At 48.9% G+C, this 20301-nt stretch overlaps 2 protein-coding genes and 1 non-coding gene across 3 annotated transcripts in view; all 3 read left to right on the forward strand.

The window, feature by feature from the left end:
* SLC25A30 (solute carrier family 25 member 30) overlaps positions 1-20301 on the forward strand; it is an 89422-nt gene that overhangs the window by 21805 nt on the left and 47316 nt on the right. The window lies entirely within an intron of this gene.
* On the forward strand, positions 3300-3469 carry LOC122687134. Its single transcript, XR_006339035.1, has one exon. It is a non-coding gene; the product is annotated as a small nucleolar RNA SNORA62/SNORA6 family (small nucleolar RNA).
* LOC122686950 (40S ribosomal protein SA-like) lies at positions 3546-4061 on the forward strand. The gene has a single exon (XM_043892325.1). It carries the CDS (start codon positions 3641-3643, stop codon positions 4007-4009), a length of 369 nt encoding a protein of 122 aa, XP_043748260.1. The 5' UTR covers positions 3546-3640; the 3' UTR covers positions 4010-4061.

Here is a 20301-nt window from a genome sequence, read left to right on the forward strand (position 1 = left end):
TTACAACTTCCTTAGCCCCAGGGACCCGAGGTAGACCTTGGTTTTGGTACAGCTAATAGAACTTGCTGGCACCTGCCCGCTGTCAGGGAGGGAGGTGTGCAGAGCAGGCTGTGGGCTAAGGTGGATTTGGGTTGGCACCCGGACAGGCGCAGTGGCATTCTGGTCCCTGCCCAAACCACGTGAGGTCCCCGCAGGGCATGTTGCTGACGTGGGCCAAGGTGCCTGTGTGTGTGCTAAGTCACTTCGACCGCGTCCAACTCTTTGCGACCCTAAGGACGATAACCTGTCAGGCTCCTCTGTCCATGGGGATTCTCCAGACAAGAATACTGGAGTGGGTTGCCATGCCCTCCTTCAAGGGATCTTCCTGACCCAGGGATCGAACCCACGTCTCTTACATCCCCGCTGCCTTTGTTCCTGAGGCCCTGGAGGAGTTCTCAGCTCCCCTGCCAGCCCCCTAGATACCTCCCTGATTCCCAGCTTCCCCCCTTCCGATAGCCCTCCTCCCCGCAGGATGTGCTCCCAAAAGGCCCCTTTTCACCCACCGCCGCTTCTCCTGTGTCTCACTGACTGGCCTGAACAAACGGGCCATCGCCGTGCCTCCCCACGCCAGGCGCGGCTACATTTCCTCACCGGCTCTTGTCAACCAGAAACAGGGATGACTTTACTAGTACTCACATGGCCCGTGGTGGCTGCTCCCTCAGCTGGAACATCTTGGGGCAGGCTAGGCTCTGGAGGGGGTTAGCACACGTCTCCCGGGGCAGGAAGTGTGTTCCAGTGGAAAGAAAATGGGCTTCGGAGGAAGCCAGGTGTCCTTTCAGATCCTGGCTCAGCCACTTACTAGGCACCTGACCCACGAGGCCTGTCCGAACTTGAATTTCCTCTCCTGTCATGTAGGATGTAACTTTCTGGGTGTTGTAAGGCATGAATGGCATCAAGCAGGTGAAAGCATCTACTTAACACCCAACTGGATGGCCATCCTATTATCAAAACACTGAAAATATGTTGGTGAAGATGCAGAGAAATTAGAACTCCTGTACATTGCTGGTGAGAACATGTAGTACAGCATCCTTCATAGAAGTCAGTATGGTAGCTTCTCAAAAAAAAAAAAAAATGAAGCACAGAATCACCGTATAATTCAGCGATTTTATTTCTGGATGTATATCCAAAAGAATTGAAAGCAGGGACCTGAACAGACAGTTGTATATCAGTGTCCACTGCAGCATTATTCATAGTAGCCAAAAAGTAGAAACAGCCCCCGTACCCATGGACAGATGAACAGATAAACAAACTGCAGTCTATAGATACAATGGGGGTATTATTTAGCTTCCAGAAGAAAGGACGTTCTGACACACGATAGATACAACATGGTTGAAAATTGAAACCCTTAAAAAAAAAGAAAAGAAAATTGAAACCCTTATACCAAGGGAAGTAAGCCAGTCACAAAAGGACAAGCGACACGATTCCACTTTTTTTTTTTTTTTTAGGAACTTAGCAAATTCATAGAAACAGAAAGTAGAATAGAGGTTAACAGGTGCCAGGGGTAAGAGGGAATGAGCAGGTATTGTTTAGTGAGTATGGAGCTTCAATTTGGGATGATGAAAAAGTTTTAAAGATAGACGGGGTTGGGGACCTCCTTGGTGGTCCAGTGGTTAAGGCTCCAAGCTTCCAATGCACTGGGCAAAGTTTCAATCACTAATTGGAGAATTAAGATCCCAAATGCCTCATGGCATGTCCCCCCCCCCCCCAAAAAAAAAGAGGGGGTTGATGGTTGCACAACAATGTGAATGTCCTTAATGCCACTGTATTGTACACTTTAAAGTGCTTAAAATGGTCAATTTTATGTTGCACAATTTCACACATACCCAACTATACAGTGCCTAAAGTTATTCAATGCATTTATCAAATGGTAGTTCCCTCCCTGTTTTTGTAAGTGAATTTGTATCTTTGTATCATCCACTGTTCTGTTATTTTGGCTAGCATACAAACAGAACATCATCCAAAGGTGCTTCAGTAAAACTCAATTGTAAAGTGACAGACCCTGAGGGATCTTGCTGCTGCTGCTGCTGCTGCTAAGTTGCTTCAGTCGTGTCCGACTCTGAGCGACCCCATCGACGGCAGCCCACCAGGCTCCCCCATCCCTGGGATTCTCCAGGCAAGAATACTGAAGTGGGTTGCCATTTTCCTCTTCCAACGCATGAAAGTGAAAAGTGAAAGTGAAGTCGCTCAGTAGTGTCCGACTCTTCGCGACCCCATGGACTGCAGCCTACCAGGCTCCTCTGTCCATGGGATTTTCCGAGTACTGGAGTGGGGTGCCGTTGCCTTCTCCATGAGGGATCTTGAGTCCTGTACTTTTTCATATCTTTCTCCCTTTCAGTTCAGTTCAGTTGCCCAGTCGTGTCCGACTCTTTGTGACCCCATGAAGCGCACACGCCAGGCCTCCCTGTCCATCACCAACTCCCGGAGTTTACTCAAACTCATGTCCATTGAGTCAGTGATGCCATCCAACCATCTCATCCTCTGTCGTCCCCTTCTCCTCCTGCCCTCAATCTTTCCCAGCATCAGGATCTTTTCAAATGAGTCAGCTCTTCACATCACATGGCCAGAGTATTGGAGTTTCAACTTCAACATCAGTCCTTCCAATGAACACCCAGGACTGATTTTCTTTAGGATGGACAGGTTGGATCTCCTTGCAGTCCAAGAGACTCTCAAGAGTCTTCTCCAACACCACAGTTCAAAAGCATCAATTCTTCGGCGCTCAGCTTTCTTTATAGTCCAACTCTCACATCCATAAATGACCACTGGAAAAACAGCCTTGACTAGACGGACCTTTGTTGACAAAGTAATGTCTCTGCTTTTTATTTATTTTTTTTTCTTTATTTTTTTTTTATTATTAATTGGAGGCTAATTACTTCACAATGTCTCTGCTTTTTAATATGTTGTCTAGGTTGCTCATAACTTTTTTTCCAAGGAGTAAGCATCTTTTAATTTCATGGCTGCAGTCACCATCTGCAGTGATTTTGGAGCCCCCAAAAATAGAGTCTGCCACTGTTTCCACTGTTTCTCCATCTATTTGCCATGAAGTGATGGAACCAGATGCCATGATCTTCGTTTTCTGAATGTTGAGCTTTAAGCCAACTTTTCCTCTCTCCTCTTTCACTTTCATCAAGAGGCTCTTTAGTTCTTCTTCACTTTCTGCCATAAGGGTGGTGTCATATGCATATCTGAGGTTATTGATATTTCTCCCGGCAATCTTGATTCCAGCTTGTGCTTCTTCCAGCCCAGCGTTTCTCATGATGTACTCTGCATATAAGTTAAATAAGCACGATGACAGGGTGACTTTCTTCCTTTAAGTTACATCTAAAGATCCCAAGTGCAAGGTAGTGTGCTACACGAGGGGCAAGTGTTTCGCTAACACCACAAGGGTCTCTGGCCCAATGAGTGGAGTTGGATAGTAATACTTGCTACAAAACTATGATTTTAAGGAATGAGAGCTTATTTAAGGAGAGATGAAAACATTTAAAAAATACCTTTTTTTCTCTTCAATATTCCTAACTCTTCAGGCAGTACTTGACTTTTCTGTTTTCTCAGTTGACGTATCCTGCTCTGAGATCCTAAAAAGGGAGCGCACTCAGTGGGTCTCATGTGGTGGATGCTTGCCCGGGAAGTTCTGCGCATGCGTGGCACCATCTCCCGAGAACACCCATGGGAGGTCATGCCGGATCTCTACTTCTACAGAGATCCTGAAGAGATTGAGAAAGAAGAGCAGGCAGCAGCTGAGAAGGCTGTGACCAAGGAGGAGTTTCAGGGAGAGTGGACTGCTCCAGCCCCCGAGTTCACCGCCACTCAGCCCGAGGTGGCAGACTGGTCCGAGGGCGTGCAGGTGCCTTCCGTGCCGATTCAGCAGTTCCCCACGGAAGACTGGAGTGCTCAGCCTTCCACCGAAGACTGGTCTGCAGCTCCCACCGCCCAGGCCACTGAATGGGTAGGAACCACCACGGAGTGGTCGTAAGCTGTTCTTCAACAGACTTCCACCAAAATGGAAAATAAACTGTTTCTAAAAATAAAAAAAAAAATAAAAATAAAATAAAGATCCCAAGTGCAGCCAAATAAATAAATATTAAAAGGAAGAAGAAGAAGAAGCATCATCCTTTTCTTTCCAAGCAACCTGCTTCAGCTTTAGGAATCAAGGATGTTAGTTGCAGCCAATCCCAGTAGGTAGATGCTTGCCCCCGAGCCTCTGTAGTCTCAGAGTTAATGAGCTAAGGGCGTTGAGGGGAATTCCACTGAAGTGCTGGCTGTCCGCTCCATTGGGCCTCCCTGGCGGCTCAGCTGGTAAAGAATCTGCCTGCAAAGCAGGAGACCTGGGTTCCGTCCCTGGGTAGGGAAGATCACCTGGAAAAGGGAAGGGCTACCCACTCCAGTATTCTTGCCTAGAGAATCCGCATGGACCGAGGAGCCTGGTGGGTTACAGTCCATGAGGTCACAAAGGGTCGGACACAGCTGAGTGACTAAGCACACAGCCTTTCCTTCCCGTTAAGTCAGTAAAAGGTAGGGTGGTACATACTCTGTGGGAATATTGGAACCTATAGCTTAGAGATCATTATTACAACAGGCAAGGGGTAGATATCCTTTTATTTACGTTCTCTACAGTCTCCTCTCTTCTTCCTCCCTCCGTTTCTTCTCAGAGCGTGCCGTGGGTGACATTTCTTACAGCTCCCATCTTGGACCCATTCATTAGAATCAACTCAGCACTCAGCAGCCGTGGCTGTTCTTTGGTTCCAGGCTGAGGACCAGGCCTTGGGTGCGCCCAGGCCCAACACCACACAGGTGGAGTCACCAGAGTCTCCCTCCTGCGTCAGCAACAGGGGAGTTGATGAGTCAGGTCTAATTTCCTTTCCTTGGATAATCAGTGAGTAGAAAGGACTAGGATTCCAGTTCTGCATGTCAGTATGCATTCTCTTAAACAACCTAAATAAGGATTGGGAATTTCCCTAATGTAGAATCTGAAAAGTAGAAGCAACTTTTAATTTTTTAGAAATGTTTTTGTTCAAGTATAATATACATTCAGAAAAGTGCCTGTTTTGTAAGTGTACAACCCAATCATTTTTCACAGAGCACCCAGATCTATAGACAGATTGTTACCAGCCCCACAAAGCCCCCTTTGTATTCCCAGAAGGGCCTCTGAGAGGTTATTTTATAGGTTCAGTCTGTCTTTTAAGTAGGCCCATGCCTGAATCCACCTACATAGACAGGCAAATACCCTCCCTTTTTACTTTATTAATTTCTATGCATAAAGCTGCTGCTGCTAAGTCACTTCAGTCGTGTCCGACTCTGTGCGACCCCATCGACGGCAGCCCACCAGGCTCCCCCGTCCCTGGGATTCTCCAGGCAAGAACACTGGAACGGGTTGCCATTTCCTTCTCCAATGCATGAAAGGAAAAGTGAAAGTGAAGTCGCTCAGTCGTGTCTGACTCTTAGCGACCCCATGGACTGCAGCCCACCAGGCTCCTCCGTCCAAGGGATTTTCCAGGCGAGAGTACTGGAGTGGGTAGCCATTGCCTTCTCCTTTTCTATGTATAAAACCACACCTAGTTCACTTAGGAAATGCATACATGTTACTGTATCATATGTGCTTTTTGTGGTAGTGGAATTTTTTCTTTTTTTTCTTGGCTCTCCTGCTCCTGGCCTCCTCCCTATGATAATCTCGCCACCCTGCAGACACCCTCCTGGTCACTTCCCAGGACAGGAACTAGAACAGTTTTGAGCCACTCCCAAAGTTGCGCCTTGTGCCCCAAACCCATCAAGCATTTACCCTGCCTTTCTCTGTGAACACTCCCCGTAACCACATCAGAGATGTGGCAAAGTGTCTTTTTATAAAAGAGCTCCAGTGAACACATTTTTTTTCTTTTTTGGCCGCACTGCATGGCATATTAGTTCCTCAACCAGGGATTGAACCCAGGCCTTCTGTAGTGGAAGGGCAAAGTCTTTACCACTGGACCACGAGGGAATACATTTTAAATGAATACATTTTAAATAAGAAATGGTAGAGTTTCTGTTTGTGACCACATGGAAGTACAGAAATGGATAGTGGTGTTGGTTGTACAGTATTGTGGATTACTTCAAGACACTAAATTGTACAAATAAAAATGGTTAAAATGGGGAATTTTATTCTATGACTATTTTTACTAACATAAAAAAATCACCATTTTACAGCCCTCAAATTAATCCTATCCTGTCTCACCCCTCCCTGCCTTTTCCTTAAAGTAACCACTCTCCTGATTTTGTAGTGATTACTTTCTTACATTTTTTTATAGCTTTATCAGCCAAATGGCATCTTTACAAATAATAGTTTAATCTTGCTTTTTAAAAAGATTTGATGGATCTTCTAATTTTTTGTTTTAACCTGTAAGTTGCCCTCTGTTCCTTTCTTTTTGTCTAATTCATCTGTTGGTGAATCTGATCATGTGACCTTTTTACTTCTATAACAATTTCTCAGATCAGTCTTTTCTAGGGGGCTTCCCTGGTGGCTCAGGGGTAAAGAATCTGCCTTCAACGCACGAGACCCAGGTTTGATGCGTGGGTTGGGAAGATCCCCTAGAGAAGGGAATGGCAACCCACTCCCGTATTCTTGCCTGGAGAATCCCATGGACAGAGGAACCTGGCGGTACAGTCCCTGGGGTCTCAAAGAGTCGGACATGGCTGAGCGACTGAGCACAACGCAGCATGCACCCCAGTGGGGAAAGTCTCGGGCAGAGAGGCCTACAGTCTTGAATCAAGATCAGGGCTTTCCCTTAGTCCTCCCGGGCAGGACTGAGAGTATAAGGAAGAGGCTAGAATCTCCCATCCTCTCCCTGGACGGGAGGGTGGAGAAGGGAACCCCAGCTCTGATCAGTCCCTCTTGTTGACACAGCATTTCACCTGCCTCTTGCCCTGCATCCGTTTCCTTTGAACCTGAGGATCCCTGCCTCTGACTCACCTGATGAGGTGGCAGAGCATCAACCGTCTCCAGCAGGACCACACTCCTTCCCCGACCACCCTCTCACGTCCACACCCACAGTTCAGACTGCTTCCTGCCTCCTAGGGGCGCTTCACTCCCTGTCCCAGTCTATTCCCTCTCTGACTTCTTTGGGTGATGTTGGGGGGATGGGGGGGGGGTGCTGGGAGTCCTGAGCTATCTCAGCATGGAGGTATGAATGGAGAGCAAAATGTCCTATTTGAGAGGAGTTCACAGTTGATTTGTGTTATCCTGGTTATTTTTTTTGCTTGTTTGTGTGCTAAATCCTTGATATTCAAAATGTGGCTCATTTGCCAGCCATCTCAGCATCACCTGGGAGCTCGTTAGAAATGGTGCATCTCTGTGCCCACCCCAGACCTCCCAAATCAGAGGCTGCATTTTAACAAGATCCCCAGGTGATTGATCTGCTCATTAAAATTTGAGAAACCAGTTCTACAATGAAATACACTTTTAAAATTAAGAGCATGATAGACTTTTAAGAAGAGGTAGACTTCCCCAGTGAATTATTTACCCGATTTCTGGACCATTAGGCCAGAGGCTGGAGACGTCTCTGCATAGAATTCCATCTCCCTGTATGATTTTTTGGACCTGAGGGTGAAGATTTACTTTCCTCCATTTACTATGGAGACAAAAAAGCCTCTTAAACATTTATGTCAGCAAGTCTCAAGCCCCCCAAAGGGCTGTGAAAGAGAAAAATTTTGCCCTTCCCAAAGCATATTAATTAACAATGAGATGATTATTATCATGGGACAATGGTTTCTGGAGGAAGATAATAAAGTAAAAAGAAAAGTGGGTGAAATCAGGGGCAGTGGCAAGGAAAGATAAAAAAAAAGGAAAACCACCACAGGAAATGACAGCAAGGCTCTGACTAAGGTAATGCCTCAGCCCCACCCTCTGCGGGCACGGGCACCTGAGCGGGCACCCTGCCCGTGCCCACGTGCACCCTTCCTTGACCCAACAGGAGACTGAGGAGTCACAGCAAAGTGTTGAGACAGCTTTCTACTTCAGGGCATGCCTCCTACTTCCTGGTACAGAGTGATGGACGGGCTTAGACAAGCCTACAGCGCCATAAGAGCTAGCCTAGACTGGGCGCTGACCTTTCTGAGTCTGGACGGATTCCTGCCCTCGTGGAAGGAAACAGGAAGGAGGTGTCTTCCTTTCTCAGAGGACAGTGAGCCCCGGGCTGCTTTTGTTTTGCAGTTTCATCCTTCCAACTGGCTCTCCTCAGGCACTGGCACGCTCTCTCTCTCCCACCTCACCCCTTTCTCTTCTCAGATCCGGCCTCCAAAAGGCTGGCGTTTCTGAAAGTTTGGTCCTTGGAACGCTCCTCTCCCCAGGGAGCAGCACCCATTTCTAAATAGCGCCGATGAAGCTAAAAACGACACATTCATTTCCATGTCTAGCCTAGATGTCTCCTCTGAATTTCAGGATGAGGTCAGTGAAGAGCTCACTTTTACACACATGAAGTCTGAGCTGCCTGTGAGTTTTTGTCTTGTGCTTGACTGTTCTTGGGTGTTATCACCGGCCTCTCACGCTCAGTGTAACAGCTCCCCTCACTCTCCCAGACATGCTTCCCCTCCCGGCTCAGTCTCTGCTCCACAGCCCAGCTTCCTGAGCGTGGACTGCCCCTTCGCGGCTTCCTCTCCCGGGCCCCACCCCCGTCTGTCCCCAGTCCTGCCACTTCTCTGTGAAGTTCTCCCCCATCCTCACTGCCAAGCGCCTTCACTCTGCCTGAACAACTGAATGTGTCTTCCATTCCATCCTCCTCTTGCCTCCCTATCGCCTATTATCCATTTACCACAATCTTGTTAAGTCACAAGAGATCACTCAGAGCCCCTGCTTAAAAGCTTACAGAGATGTCTCACTGTATATACTTAGATTGGGGCTAAACTTCGTAGTTGGCGATGGACAGGGAGGCCTGGTGTGCTGCAGTCCATGGGGTCGCAAAGAGTCGAACATGACTTAGTGACTAAACTACTATATGCTTAGATAATAAAACCCAAGCTCCTTATCAATGCCCCAAAGGCAATGTAGAATATTGAGGCTGAGTGAGGCTGTACCACTGGAGTTTAAATTCGAGGTTTGCTACCCACCATCCACGGAAATCGGAGAAGGCAGTGGCACCCTACTCCAGTACTCTTGCCTGGAAAACCCCATGGACGAAGGAGCCTGGTGGGCTGCAGTCCATGGGGTCGCTAAGAGTCGGACATGACTGAGCGACTTCACTTTCACTTTTCACTTTTATGCACTGGAGAAGGAAATGGCAACCCACTCCAGGGTTCTTGCCTGGAGAATCCCAGGAATGGGGTTGCACAGAGTCAGACACGACTGAAGTGACTTAACAGCAATCCACGGAAATATATACCTCATCTCAATTCATGCCCCTACCCACACCATTACTCAGAATGCCCCTGATTTCCTCTGAAAGCCTCAGAAAAGAACTCCATAAGCCACCTGGAATCCCCTCCCTGGCTTTCAAGACTCATTCCTTCTCAAATTTCAGATCTTGGCTTCCAGTCAGCTCCAGCGAGAAGATGTCCTTGGCCATCCTTCCTAGAATAAGGAGCTCTCAAAACCTAGTTCTTTCCTTTAGAGCATCCATACCATTTATAAGTAGATACTTAAGATTGTTTATTTTCCTAATACCTGTTGCCATCACTAGACTATAAACTCCACAAGCAGAGAGTTTGCTGCTGTTGTTATTATTATTATTTTGGTCTTGTTTTGGGCTAAGAAGAGTGCTTGGTGTTTACTAGGCATCTAATACTTGTTGGGGGAAATGAGTGAGTAAATGAATCAAGTTTGGGCAACTACTAGGGAAGCAATTCTTTACCCATTGGTTCTCCAACCCACTGAATAAGCCACGTCTGTACTCGCCTCCCCCCGCCCAAATGTGTGTGGATGGTACTCCTGGTGGCTCAGATGGTAAAGAATCCACCAGGAACACAGGAGACCTGGGTTCGATCCCTGGGTCGGGAAGATCCCCTGGAGGAGGACATGGCAACCCACTCCAGTATTCTTACCTGGAGAATCCCCATAGACAGAGAAGCCTGGGGGGCTACAGTCCATGTGGTTGTAAAGAGTCGGGCACGACTGAGCGGCTAAGCACAGTACTATTCTAACTAAAAGCAAACTCTTCATTTGTTCATTCATAAATAGAATATGATCATTATGCATTTTCTCGATCAACGGCTATTAGTAGTACTCACGCCACATCACGGGAGGGAACTGCATAACATTTTGTGATATTGCAAAGAGACTGGGTAGCACACCCTGAGCCCCGGTACACATCCCCCTGAAAGGAGTTGGTTGCACTTTGGGTCTTTACCGCGTGTCCAGCAGAGGGCGCTGAGGAGACACCGCTGCCGCGGGCGCAAGCGCAGCCCTGAGGGAGGGGCGGGGCGAGAGAGGAATGACGTCCTAAACGAAAACGGTGGGAAGTGCTAGCAAGGTCTCTGGAGGCTTTCTAACTGCGAGGCAGCCAGGATCATGCAGTGGTTTCGGAATCCAGCTGAGTTATTGGGATCCAGAGAGATTTTGAAAAACAAAACAAAACTGATTTCTGGATGGCTGGTCAAGTAGGACCTGGGCAGGCTTTGGACCCTCTTGAAGATGTTCTGTACGATTTTGATGATCAAGAGATTTGGGACCCATGGGTGGGAATTCCCCAGGGCCAGCTCGGGGAGAGGAAGGGGTGGGGAGGAGACAAACCCTGTTGCCTTTTACCTTTGACCTTTCTGAGTACCCCACCCTAACTTGTAAAATGGAGGTAATAAAGATGGAACAATAATGCATACTTTGTAAGGTTATTTTAAGGACCAAAGGACATCCAGGTGTAAAACTGCTAACAATAAGTGTTCAAAGTAAGGTAGTCTGTGCTCTGGATCAAAGGCAGAAGAGGCGTTGTGGTTCCTCTGTTGGGTCTTTACCTCCTTAGGGAAGAGGAGACCCGTGCAACCTAAGAATTTGGAAGCTGACTTAATATTTATTCTAGAACCTCCAGGCCCCCTCTGTTTCTGCCAGTCTTTAGTTCTTTCATTTGTCCTCCAGAAGGCAGGCAAGAACAATCAAATGAGGAGATAAAGGACAATGCTTCTAGAAATTAAAAGAGATCTTATGCAGCATTTAATGACCCCCTATATTGCTCAGATTTCTCAACAGGTGCAGAGAGGTTGAGACTCTTACCCAAGGTCACGCAGCTGCTGAGCACAAAACCTGGGAGCCCTGAGTGCTTTCACCAGTATTCAGTGCTTTCTCAGGAAGGTTTGTGGTGAATATTTCTGGGTCTTGCCTCTGTCCTCCAGAGAAGAGAAATCAGTGCTTCCTACATTACTGCCTTATCCAACAGATCAGACTTGCAGCAAAAGAGGAATGACAGTAACAGTGATAATAATGCCATTGTTAAGGTGCCTGGCACCCTCCAAAAGCTTAGGAACACCCTCTCCTGTAATCCTCATCTTATCCTTTTCGTGCATTTATCAACGATTGGTCAAGACTTCCAAGGGTGGGACTCCCCTGACAGTCCGGTGGTTAAGAATCCACCTTGCAATGCAGGGGACCTGGGTTTGATCTCTGGTCCATGTGCCATGGAGCAGCTAAGCCCTCACATCACAACTAGAGAGGCTGTGTGCCACAACTAGAGAACCTGGACCCCAACGAGAGATGACACAGTGAAGATATCTAGTGCCACCACTGAGACCCAATGCAGCCAAATACATTTTTAAAAATTAAAAAAAAAAAAAAAGACTTCAAAGTGTTCCAGGCTCTGGAGGTACCACAATGAGCAAACATCTCCCTGCTTTGGTGGAGCCTGCATTCTGCGGAGAAGTGAGAGGGGTGACGAAGACAATCACACATATAAGGTTGTTTCAGAGAGTGTTAAGAGCCTTGAGAAAAACAGTGATGTGATGGAAAGTGCCTGAGAACAAGGGAACTGAAACTTAGCAGGACCCTTCAGGGGAGGGGCCTCCCCGCCCCCTGATTGTTTGTAGAAAGTCTTAAGTCTCCAGGGCCTTCTGGGAGTTCCAAAGAGCAGACTGGAGCAGTTACTAATTAGAGAAGTGAGAGAATGCAGAAACAAAGGGTAAGTGGTCAAGAAAGGACAGTTCAGGGGTAAAACTGAGGCCTAGTTCGTCCTCCAGGGATACACAGAACAATATGATTCAAATCTTTGAGCTGCTTTGTGGGGACTAAGACCCTACCCAGGTGGAAAATGGTAACTACCTGCTGAGACCTCAGACTTGTTGGAACCAGAAGACTGGTTGGATTGAGCTTCCTGGTCACCTCACCACCAACCAGAAGGAAGTCAGGCACCCTCAGCCCTCACCCCACATTTCGCCTTTAACAACTCTTCCTTGAAGCTGTCAAGGAGTTCGGGTCTTCTGACCTCAAGCCACCTGTTGTCCTTGCTTCAGTTCAGTTCAGTCGCTCAGTTGTGTCTGACTCTTTGCGACCCCATGGACTGCAGTACCCCAGGCCTCACTGTCCATTCCCAACTCCCAGAGTTTACTCAAACTCATGTCCATCGAGTCGGTGATGCCATCCAACCGTCTTGTCTTCTGTCGTCCCCTTCTCCTCCTGCCCTCAATCCTTCCCAGCATCAGGGTCTTTTCAAATGAGTCAGTTCTTCGCATCAGGTGGCCAGAGTATTGGAGTTTCAGCTTCAGCATCATTCCTTCCAATGAATATTCAGGACTGATTTCCTTCAGGATGGACTGGTTGGATCTCCTTGCAGACCAAGGGACTCTCCAGAGTCTTTTCCAACACCACAGTTCAAAAGCATCAATACTTTGGCGCTTAGCTTTCTTTATAGTCCAGCTCTCACATCCATACATGGCTTGGCCCTGCGATAAAACTTCCTCTGCTCCAAGCTTTGACATTTTGGTTTATACGGCCTCTCTGTGCTTCCGGCACATGGAGGACTTGGATTCAATAACAGGACTGAAGGCTGGTGGGTCCAGAAAGGTGTCCTGAGGAGGTAACATTTGAGCAGAGCCCTGGACAGTGAGAAAGAGCCAGCCTCACTGTGGTCTGGGAGGAGAGCTTTCTGGGCAGTGAACAAGGCAAGTCATCAGAAGCCCCGAGAGTGGGTTTGGTGTGATCCATGAACTGGAAGGAGGTGGGTGAGCGCGGACAGAAGCTGACAACAGCTGGAGGGGAGACCCATCTGGAGAAGGCAGGGCAGGCCGCCCCACGCTTGTCCAGCCTGCCTGTCCAGACCCTGCCCCCGGACTTCCCCGTAAGGATGTGGTTACTTCCCCTCCCTTGGGAAGAATGTCAGGGAGGCAGGGTGGGCTTTGGGGGAGGGGCAAGGGAAAGGCCTTTGGAAAAGAGTTGCATGACTTTAATAAGAGGTGAGTTTTTTTCTAACTTATAATATGTGAGTTTATGATTTGTTTACTGATTTTTGGCTGCACTGGGTCTTCATTGCTTTGCTCAGGCTTTCTCTGGCTGTGGTGGCCTCTCTTGTCGTGGAGCACAGACTCTGGGAACACAGGCTGCAGTGGTCGCGGCCCTGAGGCCCAGTAGTTGAGGCACATGGGCTTCGTTGCTCCGAGGCACGTGGGATCTTCCTGGATCAGGGATTGAACCTGTGTCCCTTCCACAGGCGGATTCTTATCCACTGTGCCACCAAGGAAGTCCAGAAGTGAGTATTATTTAACTTATTTCACACCTGAGCCAGCGCAGGTTGAATGGTGGCTTCTGTTTCCTTCCAAACCATGCCTCTCATTTTCCAGCGTCCGTGCCATCCCGTAAACAAGAGGCTGACCTTCCTCTCAGCCCAATCCCGCCCCTCCCCTCCGTCACCGGGCCCTCCTCCTCTTGTCTCTCATCTCTCCGAGCTCAGGGCTGAGCTCTCCAGGGGATTCTGGTTGCTGACCTCCTTCTGAGGGCTCTGTTCCTATTGGAATTAAAACCTACCTCCTTTTCTTGATCTTAGTTGCAGTACACGGGTCTTCAGTTGCAGCACTTGGGCTCTTAGTTGCTATGTGCAGGATCTAGTTCCCTGACCAGGGATCGAACCCGGGCCCCCTGCCTCGGGAGCTGAGTCTTAGCCACTGGACCACCAGGGAAGTCATGAAGCCCACTTCCTTTTGTGTAGACATCTACTGCTAGTCCATGCGGGTCCCTTTCTCCTCTCTGGGTCCTGAGTGACACCGCCCGGCTTCCCGGTTGTCTGGGCTCACACTTCCCCTTGAAGGCTTCCCGAGGGGCTGCTGGGGAGGAGAGGAGGAGGACTTCCGGGCAACATACCAGTCAGGACTGTACTTCACTCTGAATTCTGCAAGGAAATGACGGCAGCTTTGGTCTCTAAAGGAAAGGAAGGCAGACCCTTCCTCTCAGACTCAGCTGAGTGGTCGTGTCCCTCACACAGCAACCTCAGCCGGGAAAGTGCTTCCTCATCCACTCACACGTTTACACTCGCCCTGCGAGCGCTGAGCCTACTCAGTCGGGTCTGACTCTTTGTGGCCCCGTGGACGGCAGCCGGCCACCGGCCCTGCTGCGTGCCAGGCCCCGGGACCGGAAGTCAGGCTCTGACCTTCAGGGAGTCACAGCCCAATGACAATGTCAGGCACGGTCCAGAGTGACGCTCCTGTGTGTTCCCTCACCTGACGTTCATAAGCAGCCTCGGAGACAGACGGGGCGGGTGTGGTCTCCTTGTGTGTTGTCCAAGGTCACAGCAGCCTCCTGGAAGAAGTGGGCTTAACCCAGCCCCCTCAGGCCCGTTTTTATTCCTCTGGAATCTTAATTCTTTTGATTTTAGAGGGTGAGTTCAGCGCATTAGGGGTTAGAGATATATATATATATATATTTTGGTTGTGCGGGCCCTCCGTGCTGCTCGTGGGCTTTCTCTGGCTGTGGCCGGCGGGGGCTGCCCTTCCTTCTGGTGCTCGGGGCTCTGGCGGCAGCGCCCTCTCTCATTGCAGCGCTCTCAAGCCGCAGCAGTTGTGGTGCTCAGGCTCCGCAGCTGCCGCTTTAGTTGCTCAGCAGCGTGTGGAATCTTCCCGGACCAGGGATCGAACCCACGTCTCCTGCATTGGCAGGCGGATTCTTAACCACTGGGCCACAGGGAAGCCCAGGCGTGAGGTTTTCACATGGATTTCAGGGGCACAAGCATTCCGTCCGGACTATCTCCCATCACTCCATTTCCAGCCTCCCGTCCCCTCGCTGTGTTCTCAAACAACTCAAGCACACTTACCGCAGGACCTTTGCACTTCCTGTGGCCCAGGTCTCACATTCTTAGATGTCTTCTTCCCTTTGCTCTTCTCCCAGAGGTGTGCGGCGTGTGCTCTCATCTCATCCGATCTCCTCTCAGACGTGCCGGGCCAGCTCCTCTTAACGTGGCACCCCACCGTTGTTTTCTCTCTCTCTCCACCCTGCTTCCCTTTTCTTTGTGACGTGTCTCTCTCCTGACATTATTTCCCGGTGTGTTCCTTTATTATCTTTCTCTTCCTAAGCATGGTGTTAATATCAGGTCTGAGAGGGTAAGGATTTTGATTTGCTCCATGCTGCGTGCACCGTGCCCAGTAAAGTACCTGGCATATCAACAAAATTAATGAGTATCAACAGAATGGAAGAGCACACACATCATCGGTCTGGAAGAATGTTTTAAAAAAATATTTGTTAAAAAAAATATTTGTTTATTTGGGCATGTTGGGTCTTAGGTGTGGCATGGGGATCTTTGTTACGTCATGCGGGATCTTTTGTTGCAACACACGGACTCCCTAGTTATGGTGATGGGCTCAGGAGTTGCGGTGCTCGGGCTTAGTCACCCTGCAGCAAGTGGGATCTTAGTTCCGGGCCAGGGATCTAGCAAACCTGTGTCCCCTGCATTGCAAGGCAGATTCTTAATTGCTGGACCACCAGGCAAGTCCCTGAAAGAATATATTTTTTGACACTACAACTAAGTGGATGTCTTAAAACCAGTCTGTCAGCGTATTTTTTTTTCTCCCATTCTACATATATTTAAATTGGTTTGAATCAAGAATAAGATTTTATGAGAACGAAGTATTGAGGAAACAGGAGGTAGACAGTTGCTCATCTGCAAGTAATTCCTTTTCTCAGTGCCTAATGAATTTCCCATAAGTCATAAAAGGAGATTAAGTGTAATACTGCTGTGTGCATTAAGCTCCGATTTCTAATTAGAAACCACAGAAAGTGATTGCTTCAGAACCAGGTGGGCCTAGCCAGCACAAAAGGAAGCAGAGTCTGGTAGGATAAGCATCCTATCTAGATAAAATCAGGGCATCCGACTCCAGATTGGTCACATTATTTAGGGAATTGCCAAATGTCTGTTTCATGCTGTGGCAAAGACAAGCTCTCAAAGACTTCATTTAAAAAAAACAATTAGTTCTTTATTTGGCTGAACCGGGTCTTGGGACTTCCCCAGACACAGGCAACAGGAAGCACTGAACTCAGTGGTAAAGAATCCATCCCTAGTGCAGGAGACAGGGGTTTGATCCCGGGAGGGAAGACGCCCTGGAGAAGGAAATGGTAACCCACTCCAGTATTCTTGCCTGGGAAATCCCATGGCCTGGCAGGCCGTGGGGTCGCAAAGAGTTGGACACGACTTAGCGACTAAATAACAACAACTGGGTCTTAGTTTTGACACCCAGGATCTTTAGTTGCAGCATGTGGAATCTTGTTCCCTGACCCAGGATTGAACCCCAGGCCACCAGGAGGACCCACAGTCCTGCTGACCCCTCGATTTCAGCTGGGTGGAACTGACTGTAGACTTCTGACCTCCAGAAGGGTCAGAGGACACCTTTTTATTTTTGGCTTTCTTTTATAGAGAGATTTTTTTCATATGGGCCATTCAAAGAGTCATTATTGAATTTGTTACAATATTACTTCTGTTTTATGTTTTGGTGTCCTGGCTGAAAGGCATGCAGAATCTTAGCTCCCTGACCAGGGATGGAAGCCACACTCCCTGCACTGGAAGGAGAAGTCTTAACCACTGGATCACCTGGGAAGTCCCTAAATTCATGTTGTTTTAAGCCACTAAGTTTGAGACAGCTCGTTACAGCGGCAATAGGAAATGAACCCAAGTGCTGTCTGGGGATTCCTGGCTTCTGAGGAGTGGGAGCCAGGGCATCTGAATTAGAACTGAGCTTCCTCGATGTGACGTGTGCACACTGGCCACTGCCTTAGCAAAAAGCAGAACCGGAGGTTATTAGGAGTGGAAACCTGGGGCAGTGAGGGGGGTGAAGCAAGGAGAAAGAAGTGCAGACTCCTTGCTCTGAGACAGACCTGTTCCATTCCACCTGGCCTCTGTTAGCCAGTGAGCTGTGAATGGATACAGCAGATCGTTCAGTGGCTCATCTGCTCAGATATTGTTGTTCAGTCGCTCAGTCGTGTCCAACTCTTTGTGACCCCATGATCTACAGCACACCAGGCTCCCTGTCCCTCACCATTTCTTGGAATTTGCCCGTTTGTTGTCCACTGAATCAGTAATGCCATCCAACCATCTCATCCTCTGCCTCCCCCTTCTCTTCTTGCCCTCAACCTTTCCCAGCATCAAAGTCTTTTCCAATGAGTTGGCTCTTCGCATCAGGTGGCCGTAGTATTGGAGCTTCATCCTCAACATCAGTCCTTCCAATGAGTATTCAGGGTTGATTTTCTTTAAGATTGACTAGTTTGAGCTCTTTGAAATCCAGGGGACTCTCAATCTCCTCAGACAGAGGCTTGCCAAGAGTAAGGATGCTTCCTCAGAATTGCCCACGGAAAGAGGAAGGAGGGAAAATGAGTCTGGTGGGCTCCCTCCTGTTTCCCATTCCCAACTGGTCAGGGCTCATCCATGTTGGGGTCGGGCTGAAGTTAATGCCCTGGAACCCCGAGTTGATTCTATCCGGCCCCCAGAGGCTGCCTAGGACATCCTACCCCCAAGCCTCAGCTTCTGCTGGTTCATTCACATCCAGGGATGAAGTTCAGGTTCTCACTGTTGGTTGGGTAAGGATTCAAGAGAGTGAACAAAAGCTGGCGGCCTCTGGAGGCCAGGGCCCGGAACCACCCACCAGCACACTTCCAGAACAGTCCATGGGCCAGGCAGCCACAGGCCGGCCCGGAATCAGTGGCCGTGGAAATCGGCTCCCTGTCTCCGGGAGAAGCTGCAGAAGGCCTGGCTAGCAAGAAAGGAAGGATTGGGGCAGTTTGGGCAAAAACTTTACCACAGGCGGGTTAGCGGAGAAAAGGAGAGGAGGAGGGCGGGCGGAAGATTCCGGAGCCGGGAGACCGGGAGCCACAGGTGCAGCAGGTTTGAGCAGGATGGAGCCGAACCCCGCGGCCGCGATGCGACGGAAGGCGGGCTGGAGCCGGAGCCGCATCACCGAGGCCCCGACGCTGAGTTAGGGCGCTGGCATTTTGTTCTGAAAGCAGCAGGGAAGCGCGAAGCCGAGGCAGGTCTGCGGGGTGTCTGTCCTGAAGCCCTTCGGATGGGACGCGGAGAGTAGGTCAGGCCATCCCGGCGGGCCTCGAGGGTGGAGCGCGCAGCACAGGCAGGAGATGACGGGGGCCTGATGGCAGGATGGTGGAGAGGGACAGGTGGATGTGTGCGGGGATACGGAGGAGGGAGACACGCTCGGATGTGGTGATGGGAGGGCGCCGATGGAGGTCTGGTGGACAGAAAGCAACGAGATTGAGGCCAAGATGCTGGATGGGGAAATGGGCACCACGTCAGTAGTTAAGGAAAGGAAGTAGAGAGGAGGATATACAGAGGAAAGAGCCCCACGCTGGTGTGGATCGACTGAAGGATGCCCTTTCTAGTTCATCTGAACACCAGGCTGATGATCAGAATTTCATTATCCTGCATCATCCAGGAAAGGGAATGGGGGTGATTCCAACCCCCAAGCCCTCTGAAACCCCTCTCTGATGTTGTTGATGCTCCTGAGCACAGTCCATTTCCGTGTGTATTTGTGTGGTTCTAACAGGCCTTTGAGGAAGAACTGGGGTGGGGCTTGGAGCAGGGGCCTCTGATGTGGTTCCTGCTCTGTAAGGCTTGAAAACAAACTCACAGGAGCCACATCTATCAAAACTCAGAATATCACTTCATATATGTTCAGTGAAAAATACAAAGTAGATGGGAAACTTGTACTCACTGCCCAGAACATTCTCTCCCACAAAGCAAAGCTATGCAGGAAGTTAAGTGATTATCTGGGTGCTTGGTAAATCCATCTCCTGAGACTCAATTTCTCTGTCTAGAAAATGGGGGTAATGATTCCTACCTCCCATGGGTGGTTACAAGGATTAAATGTATAGACATTTTGTACACCTCAAGTCCAAGGGTCAATTGTGGAAATAACATTCTAAAACTGACTATATATAATCTTATAATTAATAACAATGTGAACAGATCTGTTACTTTTTAAATTAATTTGTTTTTGGCTGCACTGGGTCTTTGTCGCTGCTCATGGGCTTTCTCTGGTTGTGGAGAGCTGGCTTCTCATTGCAGTGACTTCCCTCGTTGCGGAGCGCCGGCTCCAGCGTGCACACAGGCTTCCGTGGCTGCAGCTGGTTGGCCGTAGAGCTCAGCCTCAGCAGTTCTGGTGCTTCGGCTTAGTTGCCTCAAGGCCTGTGGGATCATCCCCAACCAGGGATCAAACTGGTGTCCCCCGCATTGGCAGGCGAATTCTTAACCACTGGACTGCCAGGAAAGTCCTAACTGGATTCCTGATAATCGGATCTGTTTAGTTCAGAAATTAGGAAAATCCGATCCTTACTCCAGTGACTACGTGTTTGTGTCCCCTCCAAATTCATGTGTTGAAACCCTAACCTCAATGTGATGGTGTTTAAAATAAAATAAAAAATTAAACACATACGCACACACAAAACACACACACACACCCAAAATCAATGTGATGTTGTTAGGATGTCGGAATTGATCAGGTCACGAGGGTGGAGCCCTCCTGAATGGGATGAGCACCCCTATAAAAGGGACCCTACAGAGCTCTGTTACCCTCCTTCTGCCATGTGGGAACACAAGAGAAGCTGGCAGTCTGTAACCCAGAAGATGGCTTCACCAGCAGCATGATCTCAGAGTTCCAGGCTCCAGAACTAAAAGCAATAAATATTTATTGCTTATAAGCCACCCAGTCCATGGTATTCTGTTGTTTATTTGATGAGTTGTGTCTGACTCTTTTAGAACTCCGTGGACTGTAGCCTGCCAGGCGCCTCTGTCGGGAATTCCCAGGCAAGAATATAGGAGCGAATTTCTATTCCTTTTCCCGGGGATCTTCCTGACCCAGAGACCAAACCTGGGCGGTCTTGGTCGCCTGCATTGCAGGCAAATT

Source organism: Cervus elaphus, chromosome 30 (assembly GCF_910594005.1).
Source record: "Cervus elaphus chromosome 30, mCerEla1.1, whole genome shotgun sequence".
NCBI classification, from domain to species: domain Eukaryota; kingdom Metazoa; phylum Chordata; class Mammalia; order Artiodactyla; family Cervidae; genus Cervus; species Cervus elaphus.